Source organism: Mustela putorius, unplaced genomic scaffold, assembly GCF_011764305.1.
Source record: "Mustela putorius furo isolate JIRA1106 unplaced genomic scaffold, ASM1176430v1.1 tig00000382_pilon_pilon_pilon, whole genome shotgun sequence".
Classification (NCBI taxonomy): Eukaryota; Metazoa; Chordata; class Mammalia; order Carnivora; family Mustelidae; genus Mustela; species Mustela putorius.
In genome coordinates this window covers 5,017,395-5,038,212 of record NW_025421367.1, presented here as the reverse complement: position 1 = coordinate 5,038,212, position 20,818 = coordinate 5,017,395, and the positions used below count along the sequence as shown (strand labels likewise).

At 36.4% G+C, this 20,818-nt stretch overlaps 1 protein-coding gene across 17 annotated transcripts in view; it reads right to left on the bottom strand.

Annotated features, from left to right (window-relative positions):
• MAPK10 (mitogen-activated protein kinase 10) overlaps positions 1–20,818 on the bottom strand; it is a 588,472-nt gene that overhangs the window by 153,781 nt on the left and 413,873 nt on the right. For 2 of the 17 annotated variants that reach the window (XR_006606562.1, XM_045079391.1), the window contains exon 1: positions 13,395–13,519. The exons of 12 other annotated variants lie outside the window; for them this stretch is intronic. Coding sequence is in view for 4 of the 5 variants with exons in the window: in XM_045079391.1 (XP_044935326.1) it covers positions 13,395–13,400 (6 nt within the window). In the remaining variant the exon portion in view is untranslated. Of the gene's footprint in view, positions 1–13,394; positions 13,520–20,818 lie in introns of those variants that run through there. 3 more of the 17 variants (XM_045079397.1, XM_045079399.1, XM_045079390.1) reach the window with 3 other exon arrangements.

Here is a 20,818-nt window from a genome sequence, read left to right as displayed (position 1 = left end):
AGTAGAGGAAGTTTATTTGTTTGTTTTATTTGATGAGGTATAGTCACAGCGGTTGCAGCTTTTTTTTTGTTATTATTATTTAAAATCAAGTTAGTTAACATCTAGTGTAGTATTGGTTTCAGGAGTAGAATTTAGTGATTCATCACTTACATATAACACCCAGTGCTCATCCCAACAAGTGCCCGCCTTAATGCCCAACACCCAGCTAGCCCATCCCCCCCATCCACCTCCCTCCAGCAACTCTCAGTTTGTTCAACAGAGGAAGTTTTAAACAAACTATAGCAGAGCTAGCATTACAATTTCAGAAGGAAGGTCTGCACTGCAAGAAAAAATATATAGGAATATGGCAGATTTTTTAAATTTAAGAAAGAATGAAAGGGCAAGAACATATAAGACATTCCCGAAGAAGAACAAAGTAGATGTTTGTGGAGGTTAAAAAGGTAGAAAGCTAAAGTAAATGTATGTGGGACTGATGCAAAGATAGGCTTATAAATTAATAAAGAACCCAAAATAAACACATATATACATGGAAGCCTAATTATGTTTAAGTATACATTTCAGATGTTTGGGGAAAGAAGAACCTATGCATTAAATTATGCTGAAGCATGCATCATAAATATGCAGGACAGAGAGTGGGGAGGAAACACACCTCTGTTGAAAGACAATTCTTTAATCAGGTCTTTCACATTTCTGCATGTCTTGAAAACAGAAGCATTGACTGTTTTTATTCCAGACTATCTTCTCAAGGATAATTATACAGCAGTCTTGGAAGAGAGAGATAGTATCTCCCTGTGGAGAAAAGGGCAGGTTTGATTACTCAAACCTTGTCCCTCTGGGGCAAGCTACGCTAACTGCCAATTATAAGGATTTGGGTTCCTTACGCTTCCAGTTCCTCTTCTATAATGTAACCCACTGTATATGCAGTAGTCACCTGACTTTGTTTGAATCATCCTGTGGGGTTGGGACCTAAGAAATTGAAATGAATGTTGATATTGTATCTACTGCTATTAATGTGAGTGATAAAGTTCAAGGATTCATGTCTACTTCTTCAATTTGCATGTTTGTTTCATTATTACTTTTTAAAGCCTACATATATGAAATACTATTTGATATGTCAAATATTTTATAATAGACAAAAATTCAAGTGACACAAAGAACTAGTGGTTGTTTATTCTTTTGCTGAGCATTGCTTTGTAGGCACAAATGCCTGGAACCAAAACATTCATAATAACCATTAATGGGAAATGATCTTGAAGAGAAATGCCAAGGGATAAAGCAGGAAGATAGAAGAAACTGTGTTTGATGATAACATTAAACTACCAAATTGAGAAATTCTGGAACTTTTGGTCTTCTAGACTTTCTGTAATGTAGTACTCCAGTATCATTCCATTTCGTTAACTGAGCTTTATAAGTTCTTCAAATTAGGTAAGTCCTCCAAATTTTTTTCTTCTTTTTATTTGGGAGACCCTTTTAGGTCTTTGCCTTTCCACATGAACTTTAAAATCAGCCTGACATTTCAAACAAAAATTTTTTTTAACTTCTGGAATTTGATTGAGAAGATATCTTAACAATATTCGGTGTTTTTATCCATAATTATTATATTTTTTCCATTTATTTTAGTTCTAATTTATCTCAGGAATGTTTTATCATTTGCAGTGTAAAAACCTTGTATGTTTCTCTTTGTTTATGCTTTAGCATTTATAGTTTTATGCTAATGTAAATGGTATATTTTTAATTTCCTTTTCCTAATTACTTATTTTTAAAAATAATGTTAACTTTTGTAAGTAACCTTGCATTCTATCATACTGCTAAATTCATTTATTAAATCCAGTAAATATTTTATAGGTTGTTTAGGATTTTCCTTATACACAGAAAAGTCTGCAAGTGAAGATAGTTTTTCCTTTTTCCTCTCTAATCTGTTTTCCCTTGCTTACTCCAATTACTTAGTAATTGCTTACTCCAGTACAATGTTGAAAAGAAGTGAAGAGATGCTGATAATCTTTGTCATTTAATAGATGTATTTAGTCCATTCACATTTAAAGTAAATATGGATATTGCTGAGATCAAGCATACCACTCTACTCCTTGTTTAGTATTTTACCCCTGTATTCTTTATTCTATTTTTCCTCCTTCTCAGTCTTTTTTGGGAAGAATTATCTTTTTCTTGTCCATTATATTTTGTCTAAAAGCTTACTAGTAGGGCATGTGGGTGGCTCAGTGGGTTAAGCTCTGCCTTCGGCTCAGGGCCCAGGATTGAGCCCTATACCCTCTCTCTTCGCCTGCCTCTCTGCCTACTTGTGATCTATGTCTGTCAAATATATAAATAAAGTCTTTAAATAAATAAAAGCTTACTAGTTATACTTTTTTTAGTGGGTGGTTTAGAGTTTATAACCTGCATTTTTAAGTCATCTAGCTTCAAATAATATTATTCTATTTCACATACAGTTTAAGAAACTTATAATAGTATATTTCAATTTTCTCCTCCGGTCCCTTGAACAATTATTGTCATATATTTCATTTATACATATTTCATAAACCCCATAAAAGATTGCTATTATTTTTGCTTTAAATAAGCAATTCTATTTGAAAGAAATTAATAAATTACAAAGAAAGGTATTTTACATTTGCTACATATTTTCTCTGTATAATTCTTTCACACCTTTCTTTAAGGTTATTGAAAATGGTGTTTTTATTTTATTTTCATTTTCTAGATGCTCATTTCCAGCATTTAAAATATATTGTTCCATTCATTATTGTCTCATTATCACACAGCATGCATTAAGTGAGGAAATATTCTCTCAGCCACTCTTCAATTTTTCCTTCAGTCTTCTCACAACACTTTGTACTTTTATTATGAGTATCTTATAATATTGTAACTGTTTGTTCATATGTCTATTCCATACTACATTATGACCTCCTCAGGGAAAGTGACTATGTTTTATTCATGTTCACAACCCCAGGGCCCACACTATTCTTAGTATATAGCTAATGCCAAGTAAATGTTTATTGAATAAAAGGAAAACCAAATGAAAAAACATCTTTCCTTCTCTAGCACAAATCTAAGTATTTTCATTATCTTTGCATATTGATATCTGTAAGTTTTCAATACTTTTGATGCTAACAAATTAGGATTTAATAGTAGTGAAAGTATGAAAGAGTCCAACACAGATGACCTCAGAAATGTTACCCAGCAAGGCTGTTTTAGTTCTGTACTGCTGAATTGGACATATGGGTAATAATAACATCCAGCCCACCACCTGAAATGAAAAATGTATTTTAATTTTTAATGAGTAAATAATCTTACTGTGGAAAGCAAGCACCCTGACCTTTCCTGGTTGCATTATAAAGATTCCAAATGTAGCACCATGACTAAATCACCAGGTCACTGCAGAAACTTCTTGTGCCACAAAGGGACATTAAAAGAAAAAGAATGTTCAGTATGATAATCTCAATGAATTAAAGAAAACTAGTTTGATAATTTTATTTCCTGAGAGCATGGCAGAGAGAATTTGGCACCATTACATGGAAACAACATAAATGGCCAGGACATTATCTTGATATTATTCTAAAACGGAATTAGTGGCAACATCTTGATGCAATATAGGTAGGACCCATGAGTAGCTTGAAAAGGGAGGGGATGATAATTCGGGCAATTTAGTACTTTCAATTACTGGTTGTTCTCCTGGGAAAAATCTCCGTACGTACACTCCTTGCTATGTACTATACTGTGTTTCTCTTCATTACATGCTTATATGAGTTAATAGTTACTCTGAGCAAAGCAGTAGGCCAAGTTGTATGAAAGAGATAGACTTACAAATTTATTAGGTTGAAATGGTGCAGAGTAGTTGCTATAAAAGAATGCAACTATGATGTATTTTAATAGCTTAGATCAATACTTAAATTCTTTTATATTTGAGATGTGCCAACTAAACCACAGGAGGTTTGAGAAGCTTCATAGATGCAAAAAATCAAATTGTTCTGGGCAGGTTCAGACTCCCATGGTTTGTCACTGAAATGTAATACTTGCAAGAGAAAACTAAATGAACAACTGATTACAAAAAGTGTTTTGAGACCCAGCACTTTCCAAGTTTAATTAATATAAACTAAACTCATCTGTAAATAGTTTTTGTATTTATAACATATCGAACTTACTAACAAATGACTGTCTCTCTCTCTCTCTTTTTTTTTTTTTAGTATATGTGCTGCCAAAGCACAACAAATGACTCTCTTAACAGCCTGTAAGCATCTGTACAATATTAGAATACAAAGTCATAGTTACACACACACACACACACACACACACACACACCACACAAACTCTGTCCCTTCTATGTCCAAAAGAATTGTCCCAGCTATGTATTAAAAATGTACATATTTAAAAAATGAAAAGTAAATATACCATGAAATAAGTAATTATCTCTTTAGTGCTGATACAAAAGGAGAATTAAATTTAATTTTATTTAAAAACTGTGCATTTTGATTACTTTAAGATATTATTAAATAATAATAAGATAAATTAAATCTTTTGGTCCATGGACTATCATTTAAAGCAGAAGTCAGCAAACTGTGGTGGATGGACCAAATTCAACTCACCACCCATTTTTGTAAATAAAGCTTTATTGAAACATAGCCACCCATTAGTTTACATATTGTCTAAGGCTGCTTTCACACTATAATAGTAGATTTTTGTACCTAGTCACAGAAACTGTATGGCCTGCAAAGATTAAAATATTTACCATATAACCCTTTTTAGGAAAGATTGCCAGGGGCACCTGGCTGGCTCTCAGTAAAGCATGTAGCTCTTGGTCTCAGGGTTGTGAGTTCAAGCCCCATATTGGGAATAGAGCTTATCTAAAAATTAAAACATTTTTTGAAGGAAATATTGGTAATAGGCAAGATGGCAGAGAAGTAGAAGACCCTGATTCAGTTGGTCCCCTAATGTGAGCTAAATATCTACCAGAATACTCCATTCTAACTGGTGTAAGGTGATATCTCAATGTGGTTTTAATTTGAATCTCCCTGAGGGCTAGTGATGATGAACACTTTTTCATGTGTCTGATAGCCATTTGTATGTCTTCATTGGAGAAGTGTCTGTTCATATCTTCTGCCCATTTTTTGATATGCTTGTCTGTTTTGTGTGTGTTGAGTTTGAGGAGTTCTTTGTAGATCCTGGATATCAACCTTTTGTCTGTACTGTCATTTACAAATATCTTCTCCCATTCCATGGGTTGCCTCTTTGTTTTGTTGACTGTTTCCTTTGCTGTGCAGAAGCTTTTGATTTTGATGAAGTCCCAAAAGTTTATTTTCGCTTTTGTTTCCTTTGCCTTTGGAGACATATCTTGAAAGAAGTTGCTGAGCTACAGCCTTTTGTGTTGTGTGAGCACTGTACCGAATAGGGTCTGAACCACACTCCCTGCCTGCACCTGAAAGAACTCTGCATGGGTGCTAGCTAGCGGTCTCTAGGACCAGTGGAGGGTCTGGATGCTCCTAGGCTGTGCCTGAAGGAACTCAGCACAATCTCTGGTCGGGATTGCTCAGGGGTGACCTGTGCAACCGTGAGGTCTGGACCCCAGACAGCAGTCCTGGCAAAGGCAGCCACCGGAAGCGGGCTCACTGGACCAATATCACTCATGGCTTTCGTTGCTAGGAGGTGCAGAAACAAGTGAGCACTTTGGACGACCCCTGAGATGGTGTCTGGGGGCATGCACTGCCTGTGGGAGGTTGCATAGTTCAGCAGAATTTACAGAGTTCATTGCTGAGCAATGGTACAGAGGGAAGCAGACTGAGGTTTCTCTCTGAGGTGGAGGTCTGGGTGCAGTATGCTTTCCACTAAACCTCTAAAAAGCTGCAAACAGCTGCCAAATAACAAAAACCTCTAGAGAACAAAAGCCTGAAAAACTGGTTTCCACAGTGCCCAGCCTCTTGATAGGGTGGGCAGGAGGACTCAACCCAATCAAGACTGAATGAAAAACAACATGGTAGTCCCCTCCCCCAAAAAGCAAACCAAAAGAACAAGAGGACAACCACCACAGAATCCCCACAAAACTGTAAAACCCCAATATCAGGAGAAAAGAAGATATTAAGCTCCTGGTATTGCCCTAAAACCTGTATATTTCATAGATACAACTTTCATTTTTAATTTGTTCTCACTATTCTTGTTCTTTTTTAATTTTTTAACCTACTTACCATTACAACTAGAGGTTTAATACAACATATTCCATAATAACCTTTTAACTTGAACTTTTTTCATACATATACCTGTTTTCCTTTTTCTTTTCTATTTTTTTAATATACATATAGATATAAGCTTCAAGGTAATCCTCTTTCCCTAATCAATACTACCCCTTAAGATTAAAACCAGTTTTAATCTCCCTTTATCTCTGGAAAGTTGAGTCCTTTAACAAAGATATCAAGATAACCCAGGAAGAATCAAAATAAACTTCCTCTCCCACATCAAGGATTTATAACCACCCTCTCATCTTTCCTCTGTCAGTGTTTCTGTGTATTTGGTTTTTTTGTTCTGGTATTATATTTATCTTATCCCTGGGGTTCATTTTGGCTATTTTTTTTTCTTGTCATTTACTTTTGTCCGTCTTTTTGTTTGTCCATTTTTGTTCATATACCTTATAAATCTTACATTTGGGAGCTCGTTCTGGTTGGGTCTTCTTTTTTTCCTCTTTCTCTTTTTTCATTTTTCTTTTTGGTGCTGACTTCCAATTGCTCTGAAGCCTTCCAGGGTGCATCTTGCCTGGAATGTGGTTGATATATTCAGCTATACATCCCCTCAAACACCTCTTACCACAATTACTAGGAGGGGGAACACCAACAGAAAAAAAATCCAGAGACTGTACCCTCTCCATCAAAATTATTGGATACGGACATAAACAGTATGTTGGAAAGGGAATTCAGGGTAACAATTATCCAGGCAATGGGTAGGTTGGAGAAAACGATTAGTGACAACCTAGAAACTCTAAGGGCAGAAGTGAAAGCCACCTGGAAAGAAGTTAAAAATGCTAACAATAAGATCCAATCTAATCTAAATTCTCTAACAGCTAGGATAACTGATGCAGAAGATAGAATTAGTGATCTAGAGGACAAACTGATAAAGAAAAAGGATCAAGAGGAGGCATGGAAGAAATAGCTTAACAGCCATGAGAATAGAATTAGGGAAATAAATGATGCCATGAAATGTTCCAACATCAGAATTATTCAGATCCCTGAGGGGTGGAGAAAGAGAGAAGACTAGAAGATATAGTTGAAAAAATTCTGGATGAAAATTTTCCCAATCTGGGAATTGGAACCAGCATTCATGTCCTAGAGGTAGAAAGAAACCCCCCAAGATCAACAAATCTCAAAAGACCTCGAGGCACTTGATTGTGAGACTGACAAATCATAATTTTAGACAAGAGCTTCTGAGGGCAGCAAGGGGGAACAGACTCCTTATGTACAGAGGAATGACCATCAGAATAACATCAGACCTGTCTACAGAAACCTGGAAAGCCAGAAAGGGTTGGCAAGACATATTCAGGCCACTAAATGAGAAGAATATGCAGCCAAGAATACTTTATCCAGCAAGGTTGACATTCAAAATGGATGGAGAGATAAAGAGCTTCCAAGATGGGCAAGGTTTAAAGAGTATTTGACCACCAAGCTAGCACTGCAAGAAATATTAAAGGGGGTTCTATAAAAGAAGAAAGAACCCAAGAGTGACATAGGACAGAAATTTACAGAGACAATCTATAGAAACAAGGACTTCACAGGCAACATGATGTCAATAAAAACAAATCTTTTAATAATCACTTTCAATGTGAATGGCCTAAATGCTCCCATAAAATGGTGCAGGCTCACAGATTAGATAAAACAATAGGACCCATCCATATGCTGTCTACAAGAGAATAGTTGGAACCTAAAGATACATCCAGACTTAAAGTAAAGGGATGGAGAAGCATCTTTCATGCCAATGGACCTCAAAAGAAAGCTGGGGTAGTAATCTCATATCAGGTAAATTAGATTTTAAACTAAAGACTGTAGTCAGAGATAAAGAAGGACACTACATCATTCTTAAAGAGTCTATCCACCCAGAAGGTCTAACAATTGTAAATATTTATGCCCCCAATACAGGAGCAGCCAACTATATAAGACAAATGTTAATCATGATAAAGAGTCATATTGATATGAATACATTAATAGCAATAGATATTAACATGACAGTCTCAGTAATAGACAGATCATCCAAGCAGAAAACCAATGAAGAAACAAGACCATTGAATGACACATTGGACCAGATGGACCTCACAGACATACAGAACATTCCACCCTAAAACAACAGAATACTCATTCTTCTCGAACACACATGGAAATTTCTCTAGAATAGACCACATACGGGGTCAAAAATCAGGGCTCAACTGATACCAAAAGATTGAGATTATTCCCTGCATATTTCTCAGACCACAATGCTTTGAAACTGGAACCCAACCATAAGAAAAAGTTTGGAAGGAATTCAAACACTTGGAAGCTAAAGACCACCCTGCTTAAGAATGTTTGGATCAACCATGAAATCAAAGAAGAGCTTAAACAATTCAATAAGAAGAAGACACATTGGTACAAAACCTATGGGATATGGCAAAGGTGGTCCTCAGGGGGAAGTACATAGCCATCCAAGCCTCACTCAAAAAAATTGAAAAATCCAGAATACACCAGCTCTCTTTATATCTTAAAGTACTGGAAAATCAACAACAAATTATGCCAACCCCATGCACAAGGAGGCAAATAATGAAGATGAGAGCAGAGATCTATGAGATAGAAACTAGAGATACAGTTGAACACATCAACAAAACTAGAAACTGTTTTTTTGAAAGAATCAATAATATTGATAAACCACTGGCCATACTAATCGAAAAGAAGAGAGAGAGGACCCAAATTAATAGAATTATGAATGAAAAGGGAGAGATCATGACCAACACCAAAGAAATAGAAAAAATCATCAGAAATTATTATCAACAACTGTATGCCAATAAATTAAACAATGTACACGAAATGGATGTATTCCTGGAAACTGGAAACTTCCAAAACTGAATCAGGAAGAAATTAACGACCTGAACAGACCAATATCTAGTGATGAGATTGAAGTAATGATTAAAAACCTCCCAAAAAATAAGAGCCCAGGACCTGACAGATTCCCTGGGGCATTCTACCAAACATTCAAAGAAATAATACCTATTCCACTGAAGCTGCTTCAAAAAATAGAAACAAAAGGAGAACTTCCACACTCTTTCTATGAAGGCAGCATTACCCTGATCCCCCAACCAGGCAAAAAACCCACCGAAAAGGAGAATTTCAGACCAATGTCCCTGATGAATATGGATGCTAAGATTCTCAACAAAAGATCCTAGCTAATAGGATCCAACAGTACATTAAAAAGATTATCCACCATGACCAGGTAGGATTATCCCTGGGATGCAAAGGTGGTTCAATGTATGCAAATCAATCAATGTGATAGAACAAATCAATAAGAGAAGAGAGGAGAACCACATGGTCCTCTCAATTGATGGAGAAAAAGCATTTGACAAGATACAGCATCTGTTCCTGATTAAAACCCTTTAAAGTACAGGGATAGAGGGAACATTCCTCAACATCATAAAATCTATCTATAAAAAACCCACAGCGAATATCATCTTTAATGGGAAAAAGCTGACAGTCTTCCCTTTGAGATCAGGAACACAATAAGGATGTCCACACTCACCACTGTTGTTCAAAATAGTATCAGAAGTGATTGCAACAGCAATCAAACAACAAAAAGAAATAAAAATATTCAAATTGGCAAAGAAGAAGTCAAACTCTCTCTCTCTTCACAGATGACATGATACTTTATATGGAAAACCCAAAAGACTCCACCCCCAAACTACTGGAACTCATACAGCAATTCAGTAACGTGGCAGGATACAAAATCAATTTACAGAAATCAGCTGCTTTCTTATACACTAACAATGAAAATATAGAAACAGAAATGAGAGAATTGATTCCATTTACTATAGCAGCAAAAACCATAAGATACCTGGGAATAAACCTAACCAAAGAGATAAAGGATCTGTACTTGAGGAACTACAGAACACTCATATGAAAGAAATTGAAGAAGACACAAAAAGATGGAGTAGCATTCCATGCTCATGGATCGTAAGAATAAACATTGTTAAAATGTCTATACTGCCTAGAGCAATCTATACGTTCAATGCCATCCCAATCAAAATTCCACTGGTATTTTTCAAAGAGCTGGAACAAACAATCCTAAAATTTGTATGGAACCAAAAGAGACTCCGAATTTCTAAGGAAATATTGAAAAAGAAAAACAAAACTGGGGATATCACGTTGCCTGATTTCAAGCTTTACTACAAAGCTGTGATCACCAAGACAGCATGGTACTGGCACAAAAACAGACACATAAACCAGTGGAACAGAATAGGGAGCCCAGATATAGACCCATAAGTCGATGGTCAAATAATCTTCGACAAAGCAGAAAAAACACACAGTGGAAAAAAAGACAGCCTCTTCAATAAATGGTGCTGGGAAAACTGGACAGCTATGTATAGAAGAATGAAACTCAATTATTCTTTTACACAACACACAAAGAAAACTCAAAATGGATAAAAGACCTCAATGTGAGGCAGGAATCTATCAAAATCCTAGAGGAGAACATAGGGAGTAACCTCTTCGACAGCAGCCACAACAACTTCTTTCAAGACATGTCTCCAAAGGCAAAGGAAACAGAAGTGAAAATGAACTTTCAGGACTTCATCAAGATCAAAAGCTTCTGCACAGCAAAGGAAACAGTCAACAAAACAAAAAGGAAACCCATGGAATGGGAGAAGATATTCACAAATGACACTACAGACAAAGGGTTGATATCCAAGATCTATAAAGAACTCTTCAAAATCAACACACACAAAACAGATAATCACATCAAAAAATGGGCAGAAGACATGAATGGACACTGCTCCAAAAATGACATACAAATGGTTAACCAGACACATGAAAAAATGTTCATCATCATTAGCCATCAGGGAGATTCAAATCAAAATCACACTGAGATACTACCTTATACCAGTTAGAATGGCCAAAATCAACAAGATATTAAATAACAAGTGTTGGAGAGGATGTGGAGAAAGGGGAATCCTCTTACACTGTTGGTGGGAATGCAAGTTTGGAAAAAAGTGTGGAGATTCCTTAAGAAATTAAAAATAGAGCTACCCTACGACCCTACAATTGCACTACTGGGTATTTACCCTAAAGATACAGATGTAGTGAAAAGAAAGGCCATCTGTACCCCAATGTTCATAGCAGCAATGGCCACAGTTGCCAAACTGTGGAAAGAGCCAAGATGCCCCTCAACAGATGGATAAAGAAGATATGGTCCATATAGACAATGGAGTGTTATGCCTCCATCAAAAAGGAATGAACACCGAACATTTTTTAATCAAACCAGACAGGACTGGAGGAGATTATGCTTAGTGAAATAAGTCAAGAGACAAAGTCAATGTCATATTGTTTCACTTACTTGTGGAGCATAAGGAATAACATGGAGGACATTGGGAGATGGAGAGAAGTGAGTTGGGAAAAATCGGAGGGGGAGACAAACCCTGAGAGACTGTGGACACTGAGAAACAAATTCAGGGTTTTGAAGGTTAGGGAGTTTGGGATTGGGTGAGCCTGGTGGTGGTATTAAGGAGGGCACTTATTACATGGAGCACTGGGTATGGTGCATAAACAATGACTCTTGGAACACTGAAAATAAAAATTAAATTAAATTTAAAAAGTTTAAAAAATAAAAATATATTATATTAAAAATTATTATATTTATTTATTATTTATATTTATTAAAATTATTATATTTTATAAGAAATAAAAAAATTTTAAATTAAAATAAATTTTAAGGGAGGGGTCAAGATGGTGGAGAAGTAGCAGGCTGAGATGACATCAGGTAGCAGGAGATCAGCTAGATAGCTTATCAAACCATTCTGAACACCTACAAATTCAACAGGAGATTGAACAGAGGAAGACCTGCAATTCTAGAAGCAAAAAATTGACCACTTTCTGAAAGGTAGGACCAGCGGAGAAGTGAATCCAAAGCAACAGGAAGATAGACCGTGGGGGTGGGGGGCGGGGGGCAGCTCTGAGCAAGTGGTGGAGCATCAGAGCACAAAATCAGAACTTTTGAAAGTCTGCTCCACAGAGGGACATCGCTCCAGAGGCTAAACCAGGGTGAAGCCCACGTGGCGTCAGCGTGGCTCGAGGTTCCCGCAGGGTCACAGAAGGATCAGGGCCATCAGAGAGCTCACAGGTATTAAAGCAGGGAAGCTGACTACAGAGACGGAGCCCAAGAGTGACCTCTGAACTTGGGGTTACCTTAAATCATGATCCATGGCACAGGCCACTGCTGTGTGTGTGGGGACCCCACAAGATCCAGGGAGACACCCCTGGAAGAGTGCAGGGATCTTGGGGTTCAGAGACTCCAGGCAGGGCTGTGTGCCAGAGACAGAGACGCTTGGTCACAGGCGGGGTGAGTTCAGAGTGCACCTGAAGACCAGGAAGATGGGAGTTATTGAGCACTTTTCTCTGAGGGCACACTGAGGAGTGGGGCCCCGAGCTCTCAGCTCCTCCAGGCCAGAGATTGGGAGGCTGCCATTTTCATTTCTGTCCTCCAGAACTCTACGGAAAGCATTCAGGGAACAAAAGATCCCGAAAGTGAACCCAAGCAGATTACTTAGCCTGGCCCCTGGTAAGGGTGGTGCTATTCCACATGGGCAAAGACACTTGAGAATCACTACAGCAGACCCTTCCCCAAGAAGATCAGCAAGAAATCCAGCCATGGCCAAGTTCACTTACCAAGGAGAACAGTGAAATTCCAGAGAAGGAGAAAGCAAAGCATGGAATTCATGGCTTTCTCCCCATGATTCTTGTCTTGCAAAGTTAATTAATTTTTTTAATTTTATTTTTTCTTCTGCTAAATATTTTTTAACTTTTACCCTTTCCTCTCTTAACATTTTTTAATTAGTTTATCTTAACAATACCTTTCATTAAAAAATAATTTTTTGAACCTTTTTTTGAACCTTTTTTTGAACCTTCATTATTATAGTCATATTTTAAATATTTTATCCTCTATTGTATCTAACTTTATTTTCTGTATACACATAGGGTTTTTTCTTCTAAAAAAATTTGGGATACAACTTCTTCTAATAGATCAAAATACACCCTAAATCTAGCACAGGGCTTTGTTCTAGTCTCCAGCCTGAGCAAATTCTCTCCACTTTCTTTTTCTTTATTCTCCCAACCAACTTATCTTAACAACTCCTTTTTTAGAAATATTTTAAAATTTTTCATCTTTATAGTCATATTCCATACCTTCATTGTGTTTATCCTTATGTATGTTTTTCATTCTTATAATTTGGGGAGATAGGGACGTCCAGGTGGCTCAGTTGGTTAAGCAGCTGCTTTCAGTCATGATTCCAGCATCCTGGGATTGAGTCCCACATCAGCCTCCTTGCTCGGCAGGGAGATTGCTTCTCCCTCTGCCTCTGCGTGCCACTCTGTCTGCCTGTGCTTGCTCTCTCTCTCTCTCTCAAATAAATAAATAAATAATCATTAAAAATAAAATAAAATAAAATAAAATTTTGGGAGGTAGTTTCCACTAACAGACCAAAATACTCCCAAAATTAAGTGGATGGCCCTGTTCTAGTCACCAGTCTAATATATATATATATATATATATACACATACATTTGTTTTTAATTTTTTCTTTATTTGTTTTCTTTTTCTTTTTTATTTTTTTTCCCTAAACTTCTTTTTGCCCCCTCTTTCCCCCTATGATTTGGGGTCTCTTCTGATTTGGTTAAAGCACATTTTCCTGGGGTTGTTGCCACCCGTTTAGTATTTTATTTGCTCCTTCATATATTCTTATCTGGATAAAATGACACAGCAGAAAAACTCACCACAAAAGAAAAGAACAAGAGGCAGTACCGAAGGCTAGGGACCTACTCAATACGGACATTGGTAATAGGTCAGATCTACAGTTCAGAATGACGATGCTCAAGGTGCTAGCCGGGCTCGAAAAAGACATGGAATATATTAAAGAAGCTGTGTCTGGAGAAATAAAAGCCCTTTCTGGAGAAATAAAAGAACTAAAATCTAACCAAGTTGAAATTAAAAAAAAAAAAAACTATCAATGAGGTGCAATAAAAAATGGAGGCTCTTACTGCTAGGATAAATGAGCAGAAGAGAAAATTAGTGATATGGGAGACCAAATGATGGAGAATAAAGAAGCTGAGCAAAAGAGAGACAAACAACTACTGGACCACGAGGGACGAATTCAAGAGATAGAGATAAGTGATAGCATAAGAGGATATTAGAATAATTGGGATTCCAGAAGAAGAAAGAGAGAGGGGTGTAGAAGGTATATTGGGAGAATTATTGTAGAGAATTTCCCTAATATGGCAAAGGAACAAGCAACATGCAGAGAAACCCCCTCAAAATCAATAAGAATAGGTCCACACCCCATCATCTAATAGTAAAATTTACAAGTTTTAGTGACAAAGAGAAAATCCTAAAAGCAGACCTGGACAAGAAGTCTGTAACATACAATGGTAAAAATATTAGATTGGCAGCAGATTTATCCACAGAGACCTGGCAGGCCAGAAAGAACTGGCATGATATATTCAGAGCACTAAATGAGAGAAACATGCAGCCAAGAATACCATATCCAGCTAGCCTATCATTGAAAATAGAAGGAGAAATAAAAAGCTTCCAGGATAAACAAAAATTGAAAGAACAAAAATTGAAAGAACCAGCTCTACAGGAAATATTGAAAGAGGTCCTCTAAGCAAAGAGCAAAGAGAGAACCTAAAAGTAGTAGACCAGAAAGGAACAGAGACAATATACAGTAATAGTCACCTTACAGGCAATACAATGGCACTAAATTCATATCTCTCAATAATTACCCTCAATGTAAATGGGCTAAATGCCCCCAATCAAGACACAGGGTATCAGAATGGATAAAATAAAAAACCCATCAATATGCTGGGTGTCAATGAAATAGAAACAAAAAAAAACCAATAGAACAAATCAACAAAACTAGTACTTGTTCTTTGAAAAGAAACCTGCAGGATTGCTGCCTACAAGAAACTCATTTTAGACCCAAAGACACCTCCAGATTCAAAGTGAGGGGATGGAAAACCATTTACCATGCTAATGGACATCAAAAGAAAGCTGGGGTGGCAATCCTTATATCAGATCAATTGGATTTTAAGCCAAAGACTATAATAAAAAATAAGGAAGGACACTATATCATACTCAAAGTGTCTGTCCAACAAGAAGGTCTAACAATTTTAAATATCTATGGCCCTAACTTAGGAGCAGCCAACTATATAAACCAATTAATAACAAAATCAAAGAAACACATCGACAATTATACAATGATACTCTCTACACTGAAATGGACAGATCATCCAAGCAAAAGATCAACAAGGAAATATATGCCTTAAATGACACACTGGACCAGATGGACATCACAAATATATTCAGAACATTTCATCCCAAAGCAACACAATACACATTCTTCTCTAGTGCACATGGAACATTCTCCAGAATAGATCACATTCTGGGTCCTAAATCAGGTCTCAACCAGTATCAAAAGATTGGGATCATTCCCTGCATATTTTCAGACCACAATGCTCTGAAGCTAGAACTCAATCACAAGAGGAAATTTGAAAAGAATCCAAATACATGGAGACTAAAGACCATCCTTCTAAAGAATGAATGGGTCAACCAGAGAGTTAAAGAAGAATTGAAAAAATTCATGGAAACAAATGATAATGAAAACACAACAGTTCAAAATCTGTGGGACACAGCAAAGCAGTCCTGAGAGAAAAATAAACAGTGAAACAAGCCTTCCTCAAGAAATGAGAAAGGTCTCAAATACACAAGCTAACTCTACACTTAAAGGAGCTGGAGAAAGAACAACAAAGAAAGCCTAAATCCAGCAGAAGAAGAGAAATCATAAAGATAAGAGCAGAAATCAATGAAATAGAAACAAACAAACAAAAAAAACCAATAGAACAAATCAACAAAACTAGTACTTGTTCTTTGAAAGAATTAATAGGATTGATAAACCCCTGGCCAGACTTATCAAAAAGAAAAGAGAAAGGACCCAAATAAATAAAATCATGAATGAAAGAGGAGAGATCACAACCAACACCAAGGAAATACAAACAATTTTAAGAACATATTATGAGCAACTCTAGGCCAGCAAATTTGACAATTGGGAAAAAAAGGATGCATTCCTAGAGACAAATAAACTACCACAACTGAACCAGGAAGAAATAGAAAACCTGAACAGACCCATAACCAGTAAGGAGATTGAAGCAGTTATCAAAAAATCTTTAACAAACAAGAGCCCAGGGCCAGACGGCTTCCCAAGGGAATTTACCAAACATCGCAGGAAGAATTAATTCCAATTCTCATGAAACTGTTCCAAAAAATAGAAGTGGAAGGAAAACTTCCAAACTCATTTTATGAGGCCAGCTTCACCTTGATCCCAAAACCAGACAAAGATCCCATCAAAAAAGAGAATTACAGAGCAATATCCTTGATGAACACAGATGCAAAAATTCTCACCAGAATACTAGCCAATAGGATCCAACAGTACATTAAAAGGATTATTCACCACAACAAGTAGGATTTATTCCAGGGCTACAAGGTTGGTTCAACATCCGCAAATCAATCAATGTGATACAACACATTAATAAAAGAAAGAACAAACCATTTACTTACACCACACATGAAACTAGACTCAAAACAGATGTAAGACCTCAATGTGAGAAAGGAATCCATCAAAATCCTTGAGGAGAACACAGGCAGCAACCTCTTCAACCTCAACCACAGCAACTTCTTCCTAGGAACATCACCAAAGGCAAGGGAAGCAAGGGCAAAAATGAACTATTGGGACTTCATCAAGATCAAAAGCTTTTGCACAGCAAAGGAAACATTTAACAAAACCAAAAGACAACTGACAGAATGGGAGAAGATATTTGCAAGTGACATATCAGATAAAGGGCTAGTATTCAAAATCTCTAAGGAGCTTATCAAACTCAACACCCAAAGAACAAATAATCCAATCAAGAAATGGGCAGAGGACATGAACAGACATTTCTGCAAAGAAGACATCCAGATGGCCAACAGACACATGAAAAAATGCTCCACATCTTAGCTTTCTATGTTAGCTTAGCCAGGCTTAGCTAACATAGAAACTCTTACATGACAAAACTACAGATGAGCTGGGTAAACTGTAACAAAAAGTAGTTACTGCACAGTTGAATTTACATTAGAGGAGGAAAATTGCCAGTGGTGTTCTGAAGTTGGCTCCCACAATCAGCACAGCTTTTCCCAACTCCAAGCTTGAAGACACCACTTCAGTAGTTTAGAATTGGCTTTGGTGAGAATATTTATACCATAGAAACTGGCAAATGCTACAAACCAACAAGCTTTCTTCAGTGACCTGGTGATTAAACATCTACCAGAACACTACTGGAAGTAACCAGGTACCAGAAATGAAAGAAGAAATCAAAAGATAAATCACTAATGTCCAGAAATATCACAAGGAAAGCAAATACCACAAGGGAGAATCATCAGATACTATAAAAGAAGTATTACCACACAAGAACTTTATATGATGAAAAACAATTGGAAAGACCATAAGTAGAAGTAAGCGAAATAATTAAAGAATCAGAATAGGAGACAAGTGCCATAAGAAATGGACTACCACTATGATAAAAAGAAAAATTGACAGATATAAAATGAACTAAACAGAAGTTGTGGGAAAAGAAGTTTTTATAATTAAAAGCCTAATGGGCTGTACAGGCTAAAGAGAAACAGTCGAGCTAATCAACTAGAAAGAAATTTATAAGAATTTATCACATACTAATAAAGAGATGGAAAATATAAAAGATTGGGAGATATAGGCAATAGAATAACAAGGTCCAGAATAAATACAACAGGGGTTTCAGAAGCAATAAAGCAAATTAAACAGAATGGGCAAGGGACAATGTTTGAATTGATAATGACAATTAAATCTCCTAAATAGCTGAAAACCATAATGAAGTTCTTAGCAGGATAGATAAGAATAAATCCACACCTAAAAATATTACAAAGAGCAACCAACACAGTGATAAAATCTTAAAAGCAACTAGAGATAAGTGTCAGAATCCCCATAAAAGAACAATTGAACTGAGTATAAAAGTATTAAAGTAGGAAAAGTGGCACATTAGAAATGCACTTTAAAACACAAAACAGAACCATAAAAAAAAAGAAAACACAGAACAGAGCGAACACAAGAACAATAAAAGAGAACACTAAAGCATTAAAAAAAATCAGCTTATTACCAATATATAATGGAAAGTAAAGTCATCTAATTTTGATAGCAAAAACATCCTATGATTTGAAACCAAATGGAGAAGTAATTAACATTACCGTTCACTTTCTCCCTTCATCAAAGAGGGACAAGAAGCCAAGCAAGGTAGTCAACAGAACAAAATAGTCCCAATACAAAACTGCCATCAAAGTAACTTTAAAAATTTTTTTTTCCTGCTTAATAGCAAAGAAATAAAAGAACAAAATATTGCTCTACTTCTCAAATTCTTGAAGTATCTTGATGACTAATATTCAATGCAGAACAGACCAACCCTGCTCTTCTCTTCCCAGACCTCTATTTCTCTCAATACCTCACTTCATTCATGTCTGTCCAATATAAAATAGGGACCAAATAAACATTTCTTGAATTATTAGATGTTGCAAATTAAAATTGATACAAACTTTGGAGGTAGTATGATAACAAGATATTCAATTGCTTAAAAATGCCTAATATTTAAAGAATCCCATACCTAAGAACTTATGCTAAAGATAAAATCAAGTATCTATACAGATTAATATATAAGAATGTCAACTATAGCATTATTCATAGTAAAATAACTGAAAAACTAAATGTTTAATAAAAATGGATTAACAAAAGTAATTTTGTTTTAAGAGGGGCAGAGCAGGCAGGGACAGGGGGAGAGGGGGAGAGAAAGAATCTTAAGCAGGCTCCACACCCAGTGCAGAGCCCAACATGGGGCTCAATTTAAGGACTTGGGATCATGAAACCAAGAGTTTGACTTAACTGACTGAGCCACTCAGGTTCCTCTAATAAAAGTATTTTTAAAAATAACGTAATTCGGGGCACCTGGGTGGCTCAGTGGGTTGAAGCCTCTGCCTTTGGCTCAGGTCATGATCCCAGTGTCATGGAATCAAGCCCCGAATCAGGTTCTCTGCTCATCAAGGACCCTGCTTCCTCCTCTCTCTCTGCCTGCCTCTCTGCCTACTTGTGATCTCTGTCTATCAAATAAATAAAAATCTTAAAAAAAAAAAATTCCACTTATCCATTTATAAATCATAATATGTATAAATATTCACAATACATTGTCAAGTGAAAAAACATAACAAAAATGTGTACAATATGTCCCCCAATCTTTTTTTTAAAATAAGGTATGAATATAGTTCTATAGAGATAGAAAAATGTACATACTTAATGTACTTAAATGTACATACTTAAGTATTATATTTAATACTTGTGCTTTTTTATTTAAGATTTTATTTATTTATTTGACAAACAGAGATCACAAGTAGGCAGAGAGGCAGGCCCAGAGAGAGGAGGCCCTGTTGAGCAGAGAGCCCTGTTGAGCAGAGAGCCCGATGCGGGGCTCAATCCCAGGACCCTGGGATCATGACCTGAGCTGAAGGCAGAGGCTTTAACCCACTGAGCCACCCAGGTGCCCCAGTACTTGTGCTTTTATGTATTTTTCAGTTTTATAGTGAAGACTGCATCTTTTTAATTAAAAAATGCTCTTACAGGGTACCTGGGTGGCTCAGTCATTAAGTGTCTGCCTTCAGGTCAGGTCACGATCCCAAAGTTCTGGGACTGAACCCTAAATTGGCTCCTTGCTCTGGGGAAGTCTGCTTCTCCCTTTGCCTACCGCTCCCCTTGCTTGTGCTCTCTCTCTCTCTTTCTCTCTCTGACAAATAAATAAATAAAATCTTATTTTTAAAATGCTATTACAGCATATTGTAAAATAACAGATGCTAAGCTTTCAACTTCCCTTTTTAGTTAAAAGAAAACTTAGCAAATGTCTAAGCAACTTCTTTTCATAGATAAAAAACTTAAGGCCTAATGATAAATGGCTAGGAAATCTTCCAAATTCATACATCATCAGTGCGGCAATAGGATTCAAATCCAAATCTCCCAAATGCTACGCAGTAAACAAAGATTAAATTTCTCAAAAACACTGACCAAGAAACATTTTAAATATATTAGAAATGGCCTCTCAGGAATTGATTTTTTTCCCAAATTGTACCTAAAATTCATACATATAAGGCCTCAACCAAGACACAAATATTTAACTTCTTTTTCTAAAATATCCTGCACAGAATTACATTAATACAGAGAAACATGATTTTTTCAACATCTTTTCATTTGAAAAATTAGTAAAATATTGCTTAAATTGGTTCTAATGGTTTTAACAGATACCACCTGTTTAGATCTCACCATCAAACACAAGTATCTTATCCACGTGAGGTATATTAACCACTATCTCTGCCTAGTTACATCTTTTTCTTCAACATTTCTCAAGGCATTTTGCTATTTAAATATCAAAAAGTATAAAATTCATCCCTTTAGTTACTGTGCAAAACCCTCTGTACCACCATCAGAGTGTCATGTTCAGCCTTTTCATGTTCCAGACATC